At 46.0% G+C, this 19,912-nt stretch overlaps 1 protein-coding gene across 2 annotated transcripts; it reads left to right on the top strand.

The window, feature by feature from the left end:
- Positions 1–137: 137 nt before the first annotated feature.
- Positions 138–19,912, top strand: TELO2 (telomere maintenance 2). 2 transcript variants are annotated; one of them, XM_054271317.1, is made up of 20 exons: positions 138–463; positions 842–1,119; positions 1,611–1,679; positions 2,614–2,761; positions 3,142–3,244; positions 3,983–4,051; positions 4,911–5,052; positions 6,283–6,419; positions 7,135–7,223; positions 8,472–8,582; positions 9,274–9,359; positions 9,607–9,704; positions 10,593–10,709; positions 11,668–11,739; positions 12,274–12,444; positions 13,087–13,178; positions 13,989–14,088; positions 14,589–14,653; positions 15,240–15,355; positions 18,322–19,912. In XM_054271317.1, exons 1-20 carry the CDS (start codon positions 141–143, stop codon positions 18,423–18,425), a joined length of 2,490 nt encoding a protein of 829 aa, XP_054127292.1. In that variant the 5' UTR covers positions 138–140; the 3' UTR covers positions 18,426–19,912. The 2 variants fall into 2 exon arrangements, with proteins under 2 accessions (XP_054127292.1, XP_054127291.1); XM_054271316.1 differs by lacking the exon at positions 138–463 and having other exon boundaries at positions 592–1,119; positions 8,475–8,582.

Here is a 19,912-nt window from a genome sequence, read left to right as displayed (position 1 = left end):
CGCCTCGCTGCCTCACGGTGCCGGGGGGGGCGGGGCTGCCCGGGGGGCGGGGCTCGTGCCCCTTCTGCGGGCTGGCGCCGCTCATTGGCTGCGGCGCAGGGCGGGCGGAAGCGGGGCCGCCGAGCGCTCCCCTCAGCGCCATGGCGGCGGCGCCGGGGCCTCCCGGGCCGGGAGCCGCTCTCGATCTGGGGCTGGAGTCCGTCCTGCGGGAGGCCGTGGCGGCTCTGGACCGGGCTGGGGAGGGGTTGGTGGCGGCGCTGGGCGCGGTACGCGCCGCTCTGGTGGCAGCGGGCGGCCCAGCCGCGCTCGGGGAGCGGGAGCGGGCGCTGTTCGGCGCCCTCCTGCGCAGGCTGGCCCGGGCGCCTGGCGCGGCGCGGCCCCAGGGCCTGTGGCAGTGCTGTTTCCTGGAGGGCCCGCCCGGCCTTGTCCTCTGCGTCTTGCTGGAGGCGCTTGGCTCTGCGGGGTCAGTCCGCTCCCCGGGGCAGGCGGGCGGGGATGTCTGGGGGTGCCTTTCAGGTGGGCTCGAGTGCGCAGGGGGACGGAGATGTGTGTGAGCGCGGACAGCCCTTACCCCGCCCTGAGTGCCTTCAGACACGACACAGAGCTTTATCAGTCGTGTTTGTTGAAGGTCTTGAATGTTTGGAGTCGAGGAAGCTGCAGATACAAAGATATTAAAATCGCTTTTTTTCCTTTTTTTTTCTTTTTTCTTTTTTTTTTTTTTTAATCCAGTGTAGCAGAACAGAGGCACTTCAGTAGTGATACCACAATAGAAAAGCAGTAGCATGCAAATCTTATTTTTACCATTTAAAAGAGGCAGGAACTCACAGTTATTTTCTTCCAGCTCTGGCCTTGACCCGAGGGAGGTGGCTGTGGTCCTGGAGCAGTTCCTGCAGCAAGGCCGGCTGTCAGCATTGCTGTGGGAGGTCTGTCAGCCGCAGGCACAGGCAGGCTGCCTGGAACTGCAGGGCGCCCTGCTCAACAGGATCGTCTGTTTGCCCGAGCATGTGAGCAATAAACTCCTGGGGAAAAACCCACCAGTGTTCTTCCCACAGAACTACTTCCCTCTCCTGGGTGATGCAGTTCTCCAGGTGCTAGAGAAGATCTCTGACTCTCTGCGGGGTAAGGTTGCAAGGATGACTGTACTGTAAAGTCGTTTTCTGAAGAAGTGTTTTGGGCATGGACCCCATGTCTGCTGCTTCAAATACAGATGATAACTGAGGCCTTTTGGAATCCACCAAAAGCCGTAATTTTCCAAGATTTAAACAGCATATTCTGTTGCTAAACTTTGTTGTGGTCACTTTGTGTGTTCAAAAGGAATTGTTTGGGAGATGTGAGTGATACTGAATCAACCAGTGGCATTGCCACCCATGCTATCACATTAAAGTGGAACTGAGTTGCTTTAGCCTTCTGCCTGTCACTGTAACTTAATACTGAATGCTGGTTTATGCCTGAAGGCAGGTAGTGGAGGGAGGAAGAGATGATGCTTGAAGAGAAAATGTCAGTGTGTTTTCTGAATGTAGCACTTTTGGAGGTCTCTGCACCTCCTGCTGAAGGTTGGTTGGAGGATGCTAGTGGCATGCGTACTTAAGCTTATGTCTGTTTTATCCCAGGTGGCTTGGACTGCTCCATCTCTTTTGTTTCTCATGTCTTGGGGAAGGTGTGTGTTCATGGATGGCAAAGTGAGTGTTTTACTGTGCTCTTTTGGAGAGGGGGAAAGTGTTTTAGTGTATTAGCATGGGAGGATGACTGTTATGATCAGTGGAAGGAATGGGAGACCAACAATTTGATTTGGAGCTGTTCTGAGTGAGCTGCACAGACTGCTCTGTGAGGCTGCTCAGCTTGTCTGGTGGATATGTCTTGTGGGAGCTTAGAACTTCAAAGCTACTGAATGCAGTAATTAACAGGGCTGGGGAAGAAGAAGAAGGAAGATTTTCTGGCTCTTTACTGTGATGAGGAATTCTGGCCAGTCCCTTAGGCTGCTTAGGGTGGTTCTTACCAGTCAGTTCTCCATTTCTGTTTTGAGCATGAGCAAAGAGGAGCAGCAGAGCTGGGGAAGGATCTGAAGCATAGTCAGAGGAGGAGCAGCTGGGGGGGCTCAGGATGGAGGAAAGAAGTTTTAGGGGGGACCTTCTCACTCCACAACTCCCTGACAGGAGGGTGCTGCAGGTGGGGGTCAGGCTCTGCTCCATGGGAACAAGGGACAGGACGAGAAGAGATGGCCTAAGACTGTGCCAGGGAGATTTAGATCAGATATTAAGGAAAACTTCCTTGCAGAAAGCGTGGTCAGGTGTGGAACAGACTGCCCAGTGTAGTGGTGGAGTCACTAAATCCATAGAGGGATTTAAAAGCCTTGTGGATCTGGCATTTGGGGACACGGTTTAGTGTTGGCCTTGGCAGTGCTGGGTTATAGTTAGACTCAATGGTCTTAGATTTTTCCAACCTAAATGATTCCATGATTCTCGTCGTATTTGTACTGCAGGAAAAATTTAGAACTTCAAACTGTACATTGTATTTTTTTCATGTTGTGAAGATCTTGAAATTCTCAGGTTAGTCTCAAATGCCATTCTACCAGCCTGCTCATCTGCGTTTTTGCTGTTTTCTCTTGTGCTTCAGAGGAAATTCTGGGAGTTTTGGTGCCCCGCCTGACAGACCTCACCAAGTCAGACTGCATCTGGCAGAGGATATGCTGGCAGTTGGTGGAATGTGTGCCAGACCGCTGGATGGAAGCAGTGGTCCTTGGTTTTGTGCAGAGAGCACCTGGGTAAGAACTCTGCTTTCTCCCTGATCCACAGCAAAGGCAGGAATTGTCACAAATACTTGCAGAATTGGTCTCTGATAGGTGCTCTGTTTGTGTAGGTGGTTTTTTACACTGCCGTTTCCTAAAAGACTCAAGGGATAAAGTAGTTGATTGTTGCCTGTTAGGGAGGACCTACACCATTTCTTGAGTATGGTCATCTTGACATGCAGTGGAAAAACAAGAAAAACAAGTGAAAGCATTCTTTGCCCTGACTGGATCACTGTCTGAGTTTAGAAGTATTCTAGAGACTTAGTTGCAAATAGCTGCTCTCAGATTTTCCTGTGATTAGGAGCAGCATGACAGCAATAACATGGATTCCTGATGTTTTATTTTTGTGTTGTTAGGGCAGATGTCTTGTCCAGATTGCTGGGTAACCTGGTTGTGAAGAACAAGAAGGCTGAGTTTGTGGTGGCACAGAAGATGCTGCTCTTGCAATATGGCCACACGGTGAGGACTCTGTGGGGAACAGCAGTGTAGTAGTGCCAGGTTTTCCCTGGTACCAATGTACTTCTTAGCTGAGCCTGAGGAAGGTTTAACTCCGCATTCCAAAATGAGTCCTCAGTCTCCCCACATTTGTGCAGCTGTAACAGAGTGGGAGTGGTGAACAGTGGCTTTGAAATCGTGGGATTCATGTGCTCTCTCAAGGCTAATGGTGATTAGCGAAGTGGCTGTACTCCTCTGGAGCCAAGTGATTATTTGCACAAAGTTTCAGAATTTTGGGGAGCTGAAGGCATTAAATTATTCTACAGTCTGAAAGAGGAGATTGAAACAGCCAGGATCAATCCTTGGGAATAAGAATTATATTAAAGACATGAGATAAGGACCGTTGGGTTTTTTCCTGTGCACCTAAGTTTGTCATGGGATATTAGGAACTATACTGTGGCTTGTGATGCTGTTGTGAGAGTTGTTCTTTAAACTTCATGAGTTCCGTGTTTGCTTTGGGACTGTGCTGATTTTGTTGGTAAAACACTGTACTGTATTTCTGTTATGATTTTCCATGTATTTCATCAGCAACTGCATATGTGTGCTTGCTTGTTTTTTAAAATTTGTTTACTTTTCTGTCTCTGAATGTTGTCAACCAGTGCCTTAGAATGAAGTTTAATGTAGTAAATAAAAACAGACACTTGTCATTGCTGGATGACAGCTTTGTAACCAGTTGAAGCAGGAGTTGTGGTTTCCTTGCAGACAGCAGTGCTGCAGAACCTCCTTGGCTACCTGGCCCTGGACAGCGGCCGGCGCCCCTTGTTGCTCAGGGTAAGGTTCCCTGAGTGGCTGCTGAGGTGTCTGATGGGAAACATTCTGCTCTCTGTGTGTCTGGGGGTGCACAGTTTGGGTTCTGGTTTCTGGTTGCTGTTCATGAGAGTGAGGGAAGCCCAGCTATATCACAAGTGAGCTGTGATAAATGAATCAAAGCTTTCTGCACTGCTGGCATTAATTTTTCGTATTTAATTGGTAAATCGTCTTCCATGTAGCAAAACTAGTGAGGGTTGGGTTCTGACAGATGTCCCATGTCCTCTGTCCTTCTCAGCTTCCTCAGTAGCCCTGTTTATGTGGCTGGGCACGTGGCAATAAGGGATCAAACTGGGGACAGTTGTCTGTTTACCAAATGGTTGATGTTTCAGACTCTCTCTCACGCATATTTTCCTCAGTGGGGATGGCAGATATTCTGCCTCTTCAAGTCAGCAGTGTGATGAAACTTTTATGAAATCTGAATATTTGGAAATCCCTACCATTTTATCAAATTTTTTTTTCACTGTTTACATGTTCTAAGATGATATGGAAGGACTGACAGTTATCTAAAATTGGACTAAACTCAGATAAAACCTTATAATATCATACTGGTTTTTGATAATAATACTTTGCATTATATGCTTTGCATATAATATTTATTAAGGAGAAATAAATATCACTTTAAAATTAAAAAACCCATTATATTTAACCATATCTTAATTGAAAGTGCAGTTCTTGGGCGGTCAAACACAGTACATTTTGGGCTCTGCAATACAAAATTTGTATTTTTTTCCCTCTTTGTAGGGAGAGTGAAAATGTGCTTCAAAAATTACCTCTGTATAGAAAAGATCCATTTTAGGCCAACCTGATTTCTCTGGCGTAGGTGCTGCAGGACCTGTTGGAGACCTGGAGCAGCAGCAGTGCTGTGAAACACTCGCCAGCTGAGCAGCAGCTGTACATTAGCAAGGCCATCCTCATCTGCCTCTCCCACCTGAAGGAGCCTGAAATTGCAAGCTGCAGACAAGGTGAGGCTATATGACAAGTGGGGCTTAGATTGTTTTAGCAGAGTGTCTTACTAGCAGAGTGTGTAGAAAAATATCTTGTTTTGATCTGTGGATAAGCAGAATTGTCCCATATTTACCTTGGCAAATGGGGTAACCTGCTGGAGTTCTCTTTAGCATTGATATGATAGAATTCCAAGTGCATAACTTTAGATTATGGAATTGAAGAAGGTCTATCTTTGCCTTATGGTTCTTAGCTGAGTTGTGGTTTAAAAACCCAGAATTTTTGTCGCAAGAAAACAAGGACTGACTCTGGGACTAGTGAGAGGAATGGTGTGATTTGTAACTTACAGGCTTAACCTTAGAGCACGGGTGCAGCTCCAGACAGGCAGGGAAAGTAACTGGGGGTAAAAATCTGTTAGTTTGGTGTCTGACAGTCCATGGGCATGTCTCAGTGTGCAGTGAGCAGGTTGGTCACTGGCATGGACCTGGTTATGTGCTCACACAGTGCATAGCACACTGAGGTCCTGGCCTAACTTAGCTGTTTCTGTTGAAATTTTAAAAAAAAGCTGTAAAGTGTCTAGAATTACTTACGTGTGTGAGAGACTTATGGGGGATGTGAAGATTCACTTCAAGACTTGCTCATCTGTTTCATTCTAGAATTAATTGTTTAAGTGAATAAGCGACTTGATATGTATTACCAGTTCTGTAGTTTTATAGTCAGTTTTTTGTCTGACAGCTGTTGGAATGATAAGCTGTCTGAGATGAAGGAGGTCAGTCAAACAGCAGTAAGCCTGCCTGGTGAAGCTGGCAACCAGTGTTCCCTGAGGGCTGAGAAATACTTATGTTACCTGCCTGTTTGAGCTTAGCCAAAGTTAGGCAAATATCTGTCTCTATGTGATTCTTGTAGTGGTCAGAACTTGTAATGTCCTCAAAACATGACATTTATTTAAGTGACTCTGAAACACTCTAAAGCCAAACTAGAGATTGGCTTGACTTACCATCCTTTTTTGTTTCAGTGAAAACCAAAATATTGCAAATTTAGAATGTATTGTGATGTTTTGTTGACTTTGTGCTGGTGCTGCAGGGCACCACTGACCCTGCAGAGAAGGAAGCCACAGTTCAGGGACCCTTTCTATCCATTATTGTGTGGTGAGTGGGTAAAGCTTCCCTCAGGGAAGTACTAAAGATGGCTGTTTCTGCCTCTGTTTCAGAATTTCAAACATGCAACTGTTTGCTGGTTGTTTGTTTCAGAGCTTCTGACAAGCATGATGGAGGGTGTGAAATGCCACTTGGAGAGCAGTCTGCCCCAGCTGCGGCGTCTGGGCATGGTGGTGGCAGAGAGCATCAGCTTGAGCATAAACACAGAGGGGCCTGTCCTGAAGTTTGAGGTGAAGGTTTTACTGAAACTTATGGCTGCTGTGCTAGGCTTAGAGGAAGTAAAAGCTTTAAACCAGATGATTCAGGGCATTATACCACTTTTTAATCTGGAAATAAGGAGAGGCAGTCATACCTTCAAAAAGAGAGAGTCTGTTTGCAAAAACCAATTGTATGTAATGATCAGGTGGCTGAGAGTTACCTCAGGAGTGCAATCTACTGATAGAGGTTAGGATAAACTTGGTAATTAAAGTTTATCTTATTGCATGAGGGAATCAGAATCTGATTTGTGGGAATTGAGGGGAGCTTCAAACCTAAAGCAGTGGTGAGCATTCAGTCCCTGACATGGTGGAAATATCCATTCTGGGCTGGGATTTTCAAGTCTGACATGGAGATATTTGCTCTGCTCTTTCCAGTAGAATTTATGTGACTTATCTGAATAAATCACATTAATTCTTTAAAAGCCTGCCACATTCCTCCTGTCACATTGCCATTTATTAAATGTTTGAAATATGGAAATAACATTCAGACAAGGTGTCATCAGGTACCGTAAATATAAGGACAAAGATTACAGCTGCCTGCTGCTGTCAGCACAGGGATTGAAACAGGATTGGTGAGGGTTCATCTGCTCATGATTTAGTCCATGTCTACTACAAGGGTGAAATGTTGAATGCTGGACATATTTGCAGTAAGTAATAGAGTGCAGCAACAGTTATTTTGAATGTCTAGTATGAAGAGGACGATGAAACAAGAGAATTGAGGTCCCTTCTGGTGCAGACTCCATCATTCTGTGTTGTCCCCAGCCTTCCAGATAATGAGTAAGTTGTTGCTACTATTCATGCTGTCTTTTTGCCCTTCTCCATGCCTTTTTCCCATTACACACAAGAACCATGTACAGTATTCAAGATGTTTTATGTATTCTTAAACATCATAATGCACCACCTTCTTACAATGTGATTTAGTTACATTCAAAATTTAATTGGTAGTGTGTATTAAAATTGCCTGTTGATAGCTGCATGTGGTGAAACTGGGGTGTAGGGGTCTTATGTGCCCTTTGGTACAATCAAATGGACATTTCTGTTTGCTTCTTGGAAAGCTGGTGTTTGTGTTGTATGCCCCCAGCCCATTCACCCATGACTAAAATCTGCTGCGTCTGTCACTCTAAAGACTGCTCTTCACTCCCAGAGCATCTGCTGAGGCTCTTTGGAGCACTTTTTGGTCAGCTTTGGAGTGAAGCACTTTATGTTATTAGCAGATGAAGCTGTCCAGCCCTCCAGGGAAGTACAAAAGATTTATTGCTCCCATTTTAGGGGCATGATCAGCATAGTCAGCTGTTACAGACTGGTTTTGAGAATTAGAGAGATGAAAGGACAATGCCAAAGTCCACAGAAATAGGTTGAGACAGAAAAATATTCTCAATTATTATATTCATCCTATGCAAGATCTTGAAATTATTAAAAATGTTTTCTTCCAATTTTGAAAAGTCGTGGAATGGTTTGGATTGGAAGAGACCTTAAAGTCCTTTCCATTTCACACCCTTCCTTGGGCAGGGACACACACCTTCTATTAAGAGCAGGTTGCTCCCAGCCCTGTCCAGCCCGGCCTTGAATACTTCCAGGGATCCAGGAGCAGCCACAGCTTCTCTAGGCAGCTTGTGCCAGGGCCTGCCCACCATCATAAGGAAGACTTTCTTCCTAATATGCAATCTAAACCTACTCTCAGTTCAGTTTCATTCACAGTTTCAAATCTGGTGCAAGTCAATGTGATCTGGTTTTTGGAGTCTTTCCTTAGCAGTCTCGGGTATTGTGCAGGGGAACACAGCAAACTAGCCAGTTAAGTTTTTTTTAATCCATTGCTCTTCTGTTAGAAGATTCTGCTTATTTTCTCCCCTTACTCCATTCTCCTTCCCAGTACTTTGTTCTTTGTGTCAGCCAAGCTAGCTGTGAAACTGCAGCAGGAATAATTATCTGCTGTTCTGTTTAGGCAGCAAGGGTTGGTAGGGTGGGTAGTTTCTTCCTTGTAAGAACTTCTACTGTATCCATTTTAAAATTTCTTGTTCCTCACAGCAGGAGTGAGAAAGCAGGCGCTGCACTGCCCTTGGTGCCAGAGAGGAAGGAGAACTCTTACACAGCAGCCCCAGTTAAGGCAGATGAGGAGTCGGATACTGAACTTGACAGGTACAGGGCAAGAAACAGGGAGGAAATGGGAAATAAATGGCAGATGTGGGGGAAAAGGATCTATCAGTACCTGCATTTCTTGGCAGTTGTTGTGATTTCTGACCTTGTTCAGCTGAGTGGTTTGCAGCAGAGCAGGTCTTTGCGTAGAAAATTGCATAGTCAATAAATTAGGCAAGGCCTGTGTTTTGTGCAACTGCTGTATTTGTTCCATTTGACTTAAATGTATATTTCTTGGAAATTGTGGATGGATTTACCCATTTTAATAGTGGGCCTGCTTTATTCTGTCACTATATGAAGAAATATCTCTATATATGTATATAGATATTTGTATATATATGTTAATATGTATGTATGTATTATATATATATATTTTTTTTTTTTTAATATATATATATATATATATATACACATAAATCTATAATGAAATCTCAAGAGTCAGTTTTAGTCTCTTGGTCATCTGTATCCTGTCCTTGACCAGGATATCCAGTTCCAGATCTGATCACAGAACTGCCCTTGCCCTAGAACTCCCAAGGGTCTCTCTCAGGCCAGGCTTCAGCAGTGCTGCTGAGTGATACAGGAGTGATGTGGTTACCACAATGTATGCACTGGTTCTTTCTCTTTGTTTGGCTATCTGGGTAAAGCAAGAACATCTGTACCCATAAACTAACCCCTACCTTTAATTCTTTTACAGTGATGATGACCTCATCCCTTATGATATGTCTGAGGATAAAGAGCTAAAACTTAAGGCTCCTATGTATATCCGAGACTGTATTGAAGGTAGGAGATTTTGGGCTGAGTCTTTATCTGTTTCTTACTGAACTTGGGACAGTGAACTCATGCATAGGTTTATTTTTTCTGATCTAATTTGAAGAAGCTATAGAATTTTTGAGTAATTTCAGTTTAGTTCCTAGTGCTTCTCATGCTGAGTGTCTGTACCAAGACAAATGATTGGCAGAAGGAAGTTTGGGTATGTACCCAAACACAGCCATTCTGTTAATAACTTTTGTTTGTCCTTTGATTTCAGTTCTGACTGGATCAGGATCTGAAGATGTGGACAAATGGGAAGCTACAGTCAAGGCACTTGAGAGCTTGGTTCGGAGGAATCCAGCAGCAACAAGAGAGGTGAAGTAATATGAACTAGGTTACAAGAGGGCTGTATTGCCCCTTGCTGTCATGAGGAGACCAAACATGCCAGTGGAGCAGAAGGCCTGGCTAATGTGTGACTGGGTTAAAGGCACACATTCACAAGCTTTCAGCTTGAATGTAGAAGGAAATAGTTGCCTTGAAGGTGAGGCACAGGGGAACAGAGAAGCAGCGAAAGTACTGGCAGCACCCTGCTGTCTCCAGTGCTCAAAATGAAACATAATACAAGTAGTGTTTGCTAGTGTGAGGAGGCTCCATGCTTTATGCTGGGCAGGAAAAACACTAAAAAATGAGATTACAGAGCAGCCATTTTGTATTTTGAATTGAAATTCAATTTGTTATTCCCCAGCGAAAAAGGAGGCAAAATCAAATGCACTTTCCCTATTTGCTTGTACAAGCATAATGTCTTGTGGAGGGAGTAATTGGATTGTACTGGTCAAGATAAAAAGCTCAGGGAGAGGAATGTGGGGCAAGGTCACTGTGTGAAGAGTGCTTGTCACTAGCTGCTAGTGAGCACTTGCAAGTGTCAGAGACACCAGCTGAGAAAGAGAAGGGCTGTGCTGCTCTACCCTTATACCCATTTGTTACAGTGACTTCATTCAATGTCATGATGCTACTACTTCTCCAAAACAGTCCCGGTGAAATGTGAAGAGAATTGGCAGGTGGAGAATCTGTTCAAGGTTTTGGGAAATAAGTCTGATGGCATTTGGCTTAATGTGTTTTCTCTCCCTCTTAAGGAATGGACATGCTGCCTAAACAAAATACCTCCTTGTCTTTGTTTGACCATTAGAAGTGGTCCATAATTCCTATGAGGAAAAAACCCAAACACCATCAGGCTTTTGATTATTTTTTTCATACTTTGAGCAGGTTAGCGTGGAGCTGGCAAAAATATTATTGCATCTGGAGGAGAAGACCTGCATTGAAGGCTTTGTGGAGCTCCGTCAAAGAGCTCAAGTAGCTGTTTTAACCACAGACCCAATACCTGTGAGTTCCTCCTACTATTTTCCTTTTTCCAATTGAAGCACAGGCAAAAATTGAAGCAGCTGAAGTCTCTTTCTCATTTGATAGAGGAAACTGCCTGGGTGGTAGAGCAGGTAGTTCAGGTCTAACAACATTTATGCTCCTGAAGAATCTGCAAGGAATGTCTGAACCAGTGGGAAAAAGAACACCCTGTCAAACAGAGGAACTGTGTGGAGGCTGTTGGTTTGATTGTACCTGAAAAGGCAGATCAGATAAGAACTTGTTGTACTGAAGGGTTTCACATAAAGGGAAGCTGGGACACAGAGGGCTTCTACAGAGAAACACCTGACTGGTGACTGTAATCAGGGAATCACAGACTGGTTTAGGTGGGAAAGGATCTTTAAAGTCCATCTCATTCCAACCCCCTGCCATGGCAGGGACACCTTCCTTTACCCCAGGTAGCTCCAAGCTCTGTCCAGCCTGGCCTTGGACGCTTCCAGGGATCCAGAGAGAGGCAGCCACAGCTTCTCTGGGCAGCCTGTGCCAGGGCCTCAGCACCTTCACAGGGAAGAATTCCTTCCTAATATCCAATCTAGATCGATTCTCTGCCAGTTTAATGTCTTTATCTTTTATGCTAGCCAGGCCCCAGTAAAAAGCCTCTGTCCATCTTTCCTGTAATGTTCTTTACGTACTGAATGGCCACAGTGATGTCTCCTAGCTGCTGTGGTGCTTGTTTGGGTACCTCTGCATAGGAGGGTGAGAAGAGTGATGCAGTCTCACCTGTCATTTAGATTTTCTGGGAGAATCTAGAAGTGAAAGTGTCTGAACTTCCCATTTGCACTGTGTGTTTCTTCCCATCTCTTGGAGGCTTGCTGTTACCTAACAGGAAGCAGAACTTGTGAAATTAAATGCTTTTAGAGTTAATGGGAAGGCTGTTTCTACCATGGGTCTGTGTTCATTGTACCCTGATTTTTCTGTACAGGTTGCAAAGTACTTGACCTCCCAGTTCTACTCTCTGAACTACAGTCTCCGTCAGCGCATGGACATCCTCGATGTGAGTGCTCTTACTTCCCACTTTCCTTCTGTCTGTTGCACTGGTGCTGAGGTGTATTGGGATTACCTTTTATTCCTCATGGGAGAAGGCAGAGGCATGGGAATCTCTTACATTGCTATCTGTGTGTGGCATTCCCCTCTCATTCCTAACCCTGCTACACTCCATCGCACAGGGATCTCTCTCCACAGAATGCAGAGCATGTGTTGGGCATTTGCTTGGGAGAAGCCACGGTTTACTTTCACATCATCAGTCTGTTTTATCTTCCCCTTCTGAAGGACAGTGATCTGTCTGTGACTCCTTCCACACTTGAGTCTGAAGGAGGAGCCACCGCTCTGTTTCAGGGCTAAGTGACCAAGTGCTTGGTCAGTACCTCAGAGCCAGGTGGCTGTTGGAGGTCAGTTTCCTGCTGTTCTTCACTCTAAAACTGTTGTGCCTTTCTGCCTTGTTGCTCCTGTCAGTTTGGATGCAGGGAACGCTTTTGTTGTTCCCTAGGAATTACCCATTTTTAACAGAACCTCTCTCTGTTTTATTTAGGTATTGGTTTTGGCAGCTCAGGAACTGTCCTGTCCCAAATTCCATGGGAAGACCAAACATTCTGGTGTCCAAAAGCCTTGTATCCAGCTCCTGCCAGAAAGTGACAGCTCTAAGGGCTGGAGAAGAATTGTTGATGAGAGGATCAAAAGCAAGACTCGGAGATTTGATACGGTGAGGCCAGAGGCAAACTAATGTAAAATCCACCAGAAATAGGGACACTCGGAGTTACTGCAAGCTCTGTCTGGAAAGAGCAAAATACCTGTGAAAGTGGACCCAATCCAAAGGAAAGTTTGGATTTCCCCTCTCCAGCAGGGAGAGGAAGACAAACCTGAAATTCCTTACCTGGCTTTGAGAGATCATTGTTGTTCTGTGCTTGTTCTGAGCTTGTGTGGCCACTGCAGGGAGCTGTGACTTCACCTCACAATCCCAGGGCCTCCATCAGACTAGCTGCCTCTGGGCTACGCTGTCTCAGCCTTCCTATTTTCCAGGGAGATAAATTGATGCCAGTTTCCTAGTTTTCAGAACTCCCCTGTGGTTCAGCCTGGAGAGTTGCCTTTCAAAACTCCTTCATCCTTTGCATGTTCTTACATCTAACTGAGCAGTACTGAGGCATATTGTATTGAAATGTTTAGGTGTGGAGAAAATCCGAAATGGGAAGTGAGCAATCCAGTTGGGAAACTGGTAGCCATAGGTGTACAAGCAGTAGTTGATGATGGGCTGTCTGCAAGGAATCTGTAGTCTTGACAGTGTCCAGTGAAGTGGAAGAACTGGATGCTGTATCTTGTGCCTAGACTTCATTTTTCTCTTGGACAGGGTCAGTCTCGTGTGGAGCTGGCTTCCTGCCCAAACGAGTTCAATTCCGTTGCTGGATATTTCTTTTTCCCATTGATTCAGCACTTTGACAGGTGAGTGTGAACACCTTAGGATGTGGGATGTGGACATAGCAACGGCCAGAGTGAACTTTTCTGCTTGTCCTGCTTGCCTCAAAGCAGCAGGCTACAGCCCAGGAGCTGTGCAGGAGCCCAGTGACACCACGCTGACACTTGGGTCCTTCACAAAGCTTGGGGAGGAGTGGGTTGTGGTCTCTTGGACTTATCCTTTGAAATCTTGTGGGGCAGGAGTTTGTAGGACCCTGCAGAAGTGAAGATCCATCAGCAGGTACTCAGACCAGTAATTCTGGCAGCACCAGACCAGTATCTGAGCCTCTATTGTGGGCTGGTTCACACAAACCACAGAGCTCAGGCTGCAATCTTGAACCAAATTAGCTCTGTCTCTGGTTTGGCCTATCACCTGCACTAGTCTTTGAGGCCACAGTATAGGACACAGTTTATTGTCAGTCCCTTAAGTCTTTGTGAACCTAAGGAAGGCAGAGTAATCAGTTCCATGATAACCAAGATTATTGTAATACCAGTTGTAATGGTGTGGCAGTGGGGACAGCTTTTGCCTATAGGTCTTTACAGGTAAGGCCTGTTGGTAGAATGTGTGATACCTGCTGTATGAGTAGGGGATATTGCTCTGCAAGATACTGGTCGGGGAGGAAAGATGAGAGCAAACAGCTCTGATCTCTGTTAACCTAGTGGTGCCTATATAATGGCTGTTGTTGTAGGGATTCAGGCTTTTGGGGACAACTCCCCCTTCATAACCCTCCTGACTGTTCCAAAGAGGCACTGATGATCCTTCTCACTGCTACACAACTCTGTGTCTTATACTTGCAGGCCTTTAACAACATTTGATCTCCTGGGAGAAGATCACTTAGTCCTTGGAAGGCTGGTTCACACTTTAGCAGTTCTGATGTACTTGGCTGTCAACACCGTGGTAAGGAAAGGCAGAGGGAAGGGGTGACTTCCAGCCTGGGAACTTGAGGTGTCTTCCAGATTAGCCATGTGCTTCAGGGCCTGCTGCACTTAGACTGGCAGCAAGTTGGAGTTGAGTGGGCTGAGAAGTTGTGAAATGGGCTGGGAAGAAATAGTCAGAAAATAGACATGGGATTCAAGCCACCCCTGCACTGTCTTTTGCTTCTTGTCAACTTCTTGGGGGGGTTGGGCACATTATTTCACTTTACCGCCAAAGTTTCCACATCTGTAAAATAAATTCAGTTGTATCTGATCTTAAGAAAACCTTTGTTCAAGCATTTGGACAACACTCCCAAGCTCCTGATGAGGTTGTTGGGGTGTCCTGTGCAGGGCAGGAGTTGGATTCCTGACCCTTGTGGGTTCCTTCCAGCTCAGGATTCCATGAGCAGTATGTCTTGAGGCCCAGCTCTGCAGGGCAATGTGGATGGTATTCAGTGCTGCTGTCACAATTCTCTTTTGCAGGCAGCGACAGCAATGGGAAAGGCACTGCTGGAATTTGTTTGGGCACTGCGTTTCCACACGGACTCGTGAGTTACTGTAGTTGTATACTCTCATTTTTAAAGATCAGCTGTGAGCCAGCCTCCAGTCATGGTTTGTCTTTGTCTAAGACGAGCATCTGGCTCTGAGTGTCAGTGACTTAATGCATTTACTTTGTTCTCTCCTCCAGCTGTGTGTTCTTATGACTGTGTTTAATGTCAGCCCAACATATGAACTTCGCTGGCGTGTTCTGGTGTGGCAGTACAGCCATTACCTATAGAAAGGTTGACAAATTTCCTGACTACCTGTCCATGTGATAATTTCACCTGTGTTTACTCAGGGAGCTCAGAAAACTCTATATTCAATTCCAGCATTCAGTCTTGGAGAGGAATTAAGACATGTAGCCAAAAGTCTGTAAACATCCAATATCTGTTTTGCTCTCAAATGTGTCCAGGGCTCTGAATTGTGCTAGGCCTCTGTGCACAGCTCTGTATGTGAGACACACTGCAAGATTACACCCCTAAGCAGCAGGAATATGGCAAAAGTTGTCATGCCATTTGAAATTGGAGAGCCCCTGAGGGGAGGAAGTCAATGCAGAGCATAAAGCTGCATTACCAGTTCAGTCCTTGTCCACAGGTATGTGCGCCAGGGCCTTTTGTCCTGTATCTCCTCCCTGCTCCTCAGTGTCCCTACGGAACGGATTCTGGCAGACATGACAGAAGAGCTGTTGGAGACTCAGTCCTGGCTGGGAGGTAGGACCTGGTGGGGTACAGCAGTGCTTTTCTGGTTGGTGGCGTGGTCTTTGTGCAGCATCTCTAATTGTGATGGCAGCAGTGATGTCCTGGCATTGTGCATCAGAGATCTGCATGATCAGCAAGTAGAGCACATGTGTGCTGTAGAGATGCAGCGCTGGGGTACCTGAGGCATAAGCCAAGAACTGAGTATGGCATTACAAACTGTGACTGTCTTCACAGGCCACCCAGAAAAATCCCCAAAGATAGTCTGTGCCTCCTTTCTCCATCTGGGCAGACAACCACCCACCTCATGAAGCTGCAGGAAGTGTTGTCACGTTGCCTGTTACCCCCAGGCAGTGACTGTGGCCAGCAGGAACACACAAAGCTTCTACAGCCTGTTTACACCGTGTGCTCACGATGGGGTGTTAGAGCTAAAAACAGAAGGAAGAGAAGCATGGCCTGGTATCTAGTTTCCTATTGTCGATGGAAAGAAAAAGCTACAGAAGACAGCACGTTACTTTAAATGCTGTACCCAGCACACCTTACATCAACACAGACTGTGTCTGTGGGTTCTGGCAGGCTGGAGCTGCACAGATCAGTGCTTAGGTACTGCAGAGAGCTGGAGTGAAAAGAACAACTGATGTTGAAGCCTTCACTGTGTTGTGAGGGTGATTCTTGTTATTCCCTGGTCTGGTTTCCTTCACCATTCTCACTTTCGGTGAGTTGCTTCCCAGAGGGAGCAAGCAGGAAGCAAACTGACCCAGCTGGCCTCTGATCCTGGCAGGTTGGGGTGCTCTGTGCCCTTTGAACGGAAGAGAGCTGCCATGTGGGGCTGAAGACTTCACTTTTCCCATGACACTGTGTGCTCTCAGGAATCTGCTGATCTCTGCATTTAACACTGCTGTTACCAAGTGAAGCCTTTCAGGAATGGATTTCCAGCATGAGGGTTTGCATAATCCATTTTCTGTGAGTTATTTTGGAGAGGAGGATGACCAAGATCTTCTGCATCTTCTCATGCTTATGGGTAGTGTAATAGCCCTGTCTTTTCATCTAATGCTTTAGCATGAAAGCTGCATGGTTATAACTGGTGGGAATGAGAGCAGGGTAAGATAACTGTTGTGGGTATACCAGAGAAAGGAAAACTCCTCTAGGAGTTGTTCAGAAGCCTTAAAGAATTCAGCTTCACATATGGTCAGGTGCAATTTAAGTGCAATTTAAAGGGCTTCTAGAGCTGCTTTCTGAAACACACCAGCTTCTTGGGCTGTGCCTTTGCTATTTATTGTAAGGCTGTTGGGGAAACAGTTCACAGGGAGGTACTGGGCCCTCCCTGCTGCTCCAACAGGTCAAGTCTGGCACTAGAGACCTGCTTCTGTGACTGAATCACAGGTCTGAGCTCATGGACTTGGCTGTTGCTTCATGACTCTTCCAGACAAGATTTGCAAGAGGAATCATGTATTAGCTGTGCTGTAGCTGGAAATGACAAGTGTCCTGCATGGGAGCCTCAGCTGCTATGCCTTTTATCCCCTTTGGTTTTAGCTTAAAGTATCTTTGTTTCTCCAATGTGTTTCTCTCATGGCCAAAGCACAGTGATGAACAGTGAGATAGGAAATGTTACACATGAAGTGCTTAGTAGAAATCCACAGACTTCTTTCAGTTGGTTGTTACATCCAGGCCTCTGCAAACTGCTGTAGTGTGTCCTGTGACTGTTGGCCCTTCGGCCTGTTGCCTGCAGCCCTGGCACTGTCTGCACTGGATGCTTTGGGACATATCAGCTATGGAGAGAGACTTGATCCACTTTGGACTTGTCCATCATTACCCTTAGCTGCCATGCTGGACTTGCTGTTGAGCAGCCTGATCCTTCCTGGGGGAGGAAGGGAATACCTAAATGCTTCTAGGAAAGGACATTCCCTGAGGATCCCTTTGATTCCTCAGCAGCTGCCTTTGAGGGAATTCCCCACCCCTTGCAAGTGCTCTGTATCTATGTCGTGGGTAAGTGAGGTTTATGTCAGGACCAACAGAACACTCCCATTGTGCCTCCCATGCAGTGCCAGCTGTGCCAGGTCCATGCTCACGGAACAGAAACAGCACCAACAGCACTCTAAGCTTTTGAGCTTGTTCCAATCTGCCTTGTAACCTTCCTTTTCTGCAGAGGGAGTATGGAAGCACCAGAGTGCAGCTCTCCCTGGATTATAAATAGCTGTGCTCCAGTGACATGAGTCATGTGTTTGGGCTGACAGCGCCGGGCTCCCAGCACACGGCTCGTGCGTACAGGATATCCTCACACAGGCTCCCTGCTCTTCCAGGCTCCCTTGCTCAGACATCCTGCATGCATCCTGGTTGTTACTTTGCAGGCCCATGAAGGGCCCCTGGAATAACAGCTGCTGGGAACAGCCTCACGCTGCCCTTACGTGCTGTGGGAAGTGTGCAACCCATTGATCAGAAGATTGGTCTTTCAGAGTGGAGAATATGCTGAACCTTGGGGCCTTCTCTCCCTGTTGGCATCCTGACCCCAAATTCAGGACGGAGCACTGACCATTTTAGATTGCAAGAATGGCAGAGTGGAGACTTTAGACTTTGGAGAAGTGGATTTCTAGCTGCAGACTTCATTCACACTTGTAGCTCAGCTATACAAAGCTTTTGTATAGCTCAAAGTGACAAGTACAAATTCTAGCATGGAGATTATCCCATGGGATCCAAGGTCAGACAGTTTCTACAAGGTTTCAGACCAACTGACTGCTTGTTTCTCCCTCAAAACTGGAGCACTGCCCCATGTGGCAGCCAGGGCTTGGCTGAACTCATGCTGCTTTACATGATCAAGTTTGTACATCTCTGCCTTCTAATGCAGTTCCTGCAAGTCCCGATGTCCAAGCCCAGCCATAGGTGCAAATGCTGTTTTTTAGTTCTGTGATTGTCAGTAAAATAGTGAGAACTGTTAAGGGCACTTTTCCCCATTCTCCAATTAACAGTGGCTGCTTCTTTTGCAGATGTGATGGAGAAAGACCCCGATGGGGACTGCAGAAGGCTGGCCCTGCAAAACTTGCTGCTAATGGAGAACCTGAAAAAGAAACTTGAAGCTGTTCCTTCCTAGCTGAAGGGTAACAGAAATGACCTTTTCCTTGTGCTCTTGCCAGCTGCATGTATTTGGGCACTGCTGGGGCCTCTTCAGCAGTCACCTGGCTGGAGGAGAGGAAGAAGGGGGGAGGGTGCTGAGCTGTAAGCCAGCGAGCCTGACTTGACATCTGGACTTTGTAGTGGAGGCCAATTGAGTGAGCTCTGGGTATCCGGTACAGCGTGTACAGATGCAGGAAGGTGGCGAGTGCTGCCATCCTCCCACCCCCAGCCCCCACCCCAGCTATTTATAACCTTGGCAGCTCTGAGCACTCAGCTAAAAATACAGGGAAGATCTCACAGAGCCTTCTTGTCAAAAACACAGGAGGGCTGGGGAGGGCCACTTGCCACTATGACCTGCCCCTTACGTCCCTGAGCAGCTGGAGTTTGGGGGGCTCTTGGTCTGCTGCTGGAAGGAGTGGAAGATACGGCACTGCTGATGGGATGCAAGCACTGGATAACTACACTGAAGTGCTGAAAGTATGCCAGACTTCAACAGCCTGAGCTAGAGCTGGGTTGTGGCTAGGAAGGAATAAGACAGAGAATTCTTTTTGTATAATCTTAGTATAGAAGTTTCTACTAAAGAATAAATTATGTTCAGATTTTGACTTTAAAATCTCCCCAAACCTTCTTCCCTGAAAGCAATTTAGAAACTTCATGTTCACCCCAAGTTTTGAAGCAAGTCACAAAACATGAAAAAGAAAAATCATTCTAAGTGTAAGGCCTAGTTGGTAAGAAATGTGAGTGACCGTATCTACTCCTTGGCAGGGCATGGGGACAGGCAGAGAGGTGAGCAGAACCTTGGTTCTAACGTTGAGCTTCACTTCTCTCAGTCATGCTTGTGCCAGGGAAGAAACTGACCTCCAAAAATCTGACTAGTACAGAGTGGCTTGATGTAACTGCAGGAGAAGGAGCTTCAAAGCAAGCAAGAAAGAAAGCTTAGCAGAGATTGAACTAGGGGGCATCCAAGATCCCTTCCAACCCAGGCATTCTGTGACTCTGAGGTTTACCCCAGATGTCTGTAAGGAGTTGCTCTAGCCCACATGACCCTCTGATGATGTATTTGAACAGAGAAGCTTTTGTTGGGGAAACTCTGCCTTCAGCCTGCAGGAGAGGGTAGTTTGATTTTAACCAAGCTCCTACCCAAATGGAGTGGGGATTGTTTCAGAAGGTCTTACTTCTAAGGAATCACAGCTCTGCACCTTAGCAGATCACAGCTGTACTTGAAAGGCAACTCACAGTTTCCATCTCAGTTATTCAGCTCTTCTGTACTGAGAAAAAGTGAAGTTACAATATGCAGTTCTTACTGGGTTTTTCTGCCTCAAATTTATTAAAATACTAAAACCAGCTTTCTAATAGAATACACATGTGAATTGCTGTATGCTGTGCTTGAGAGAACGTATTAACTCCAATACTGTTGCTTATACAGTCAAGCAGGAAAAAGAAATTTCTTGGTAATAACCAAAA

Source organism: Melozone crissalis, unplaced genomic scaffold (assembly GCF_028551555.1).
Source record: "Melozone crissalis strain CALT ecotype California unplaced genomic scaffold, PUWL_Pcris_2 ptg000012l_1, whole genome shotgun sequence".
Lineage (NCBI taxonomy): Eukaryota > Metazoa > Chordata > Aves > Passeriformes > Passerellidae > Melozone > Melozone crissalis.
Note: the sequence above shows the minus strand (reverse complement) of the source record. Positions and strands in the feature narration are given on the sequence as shown.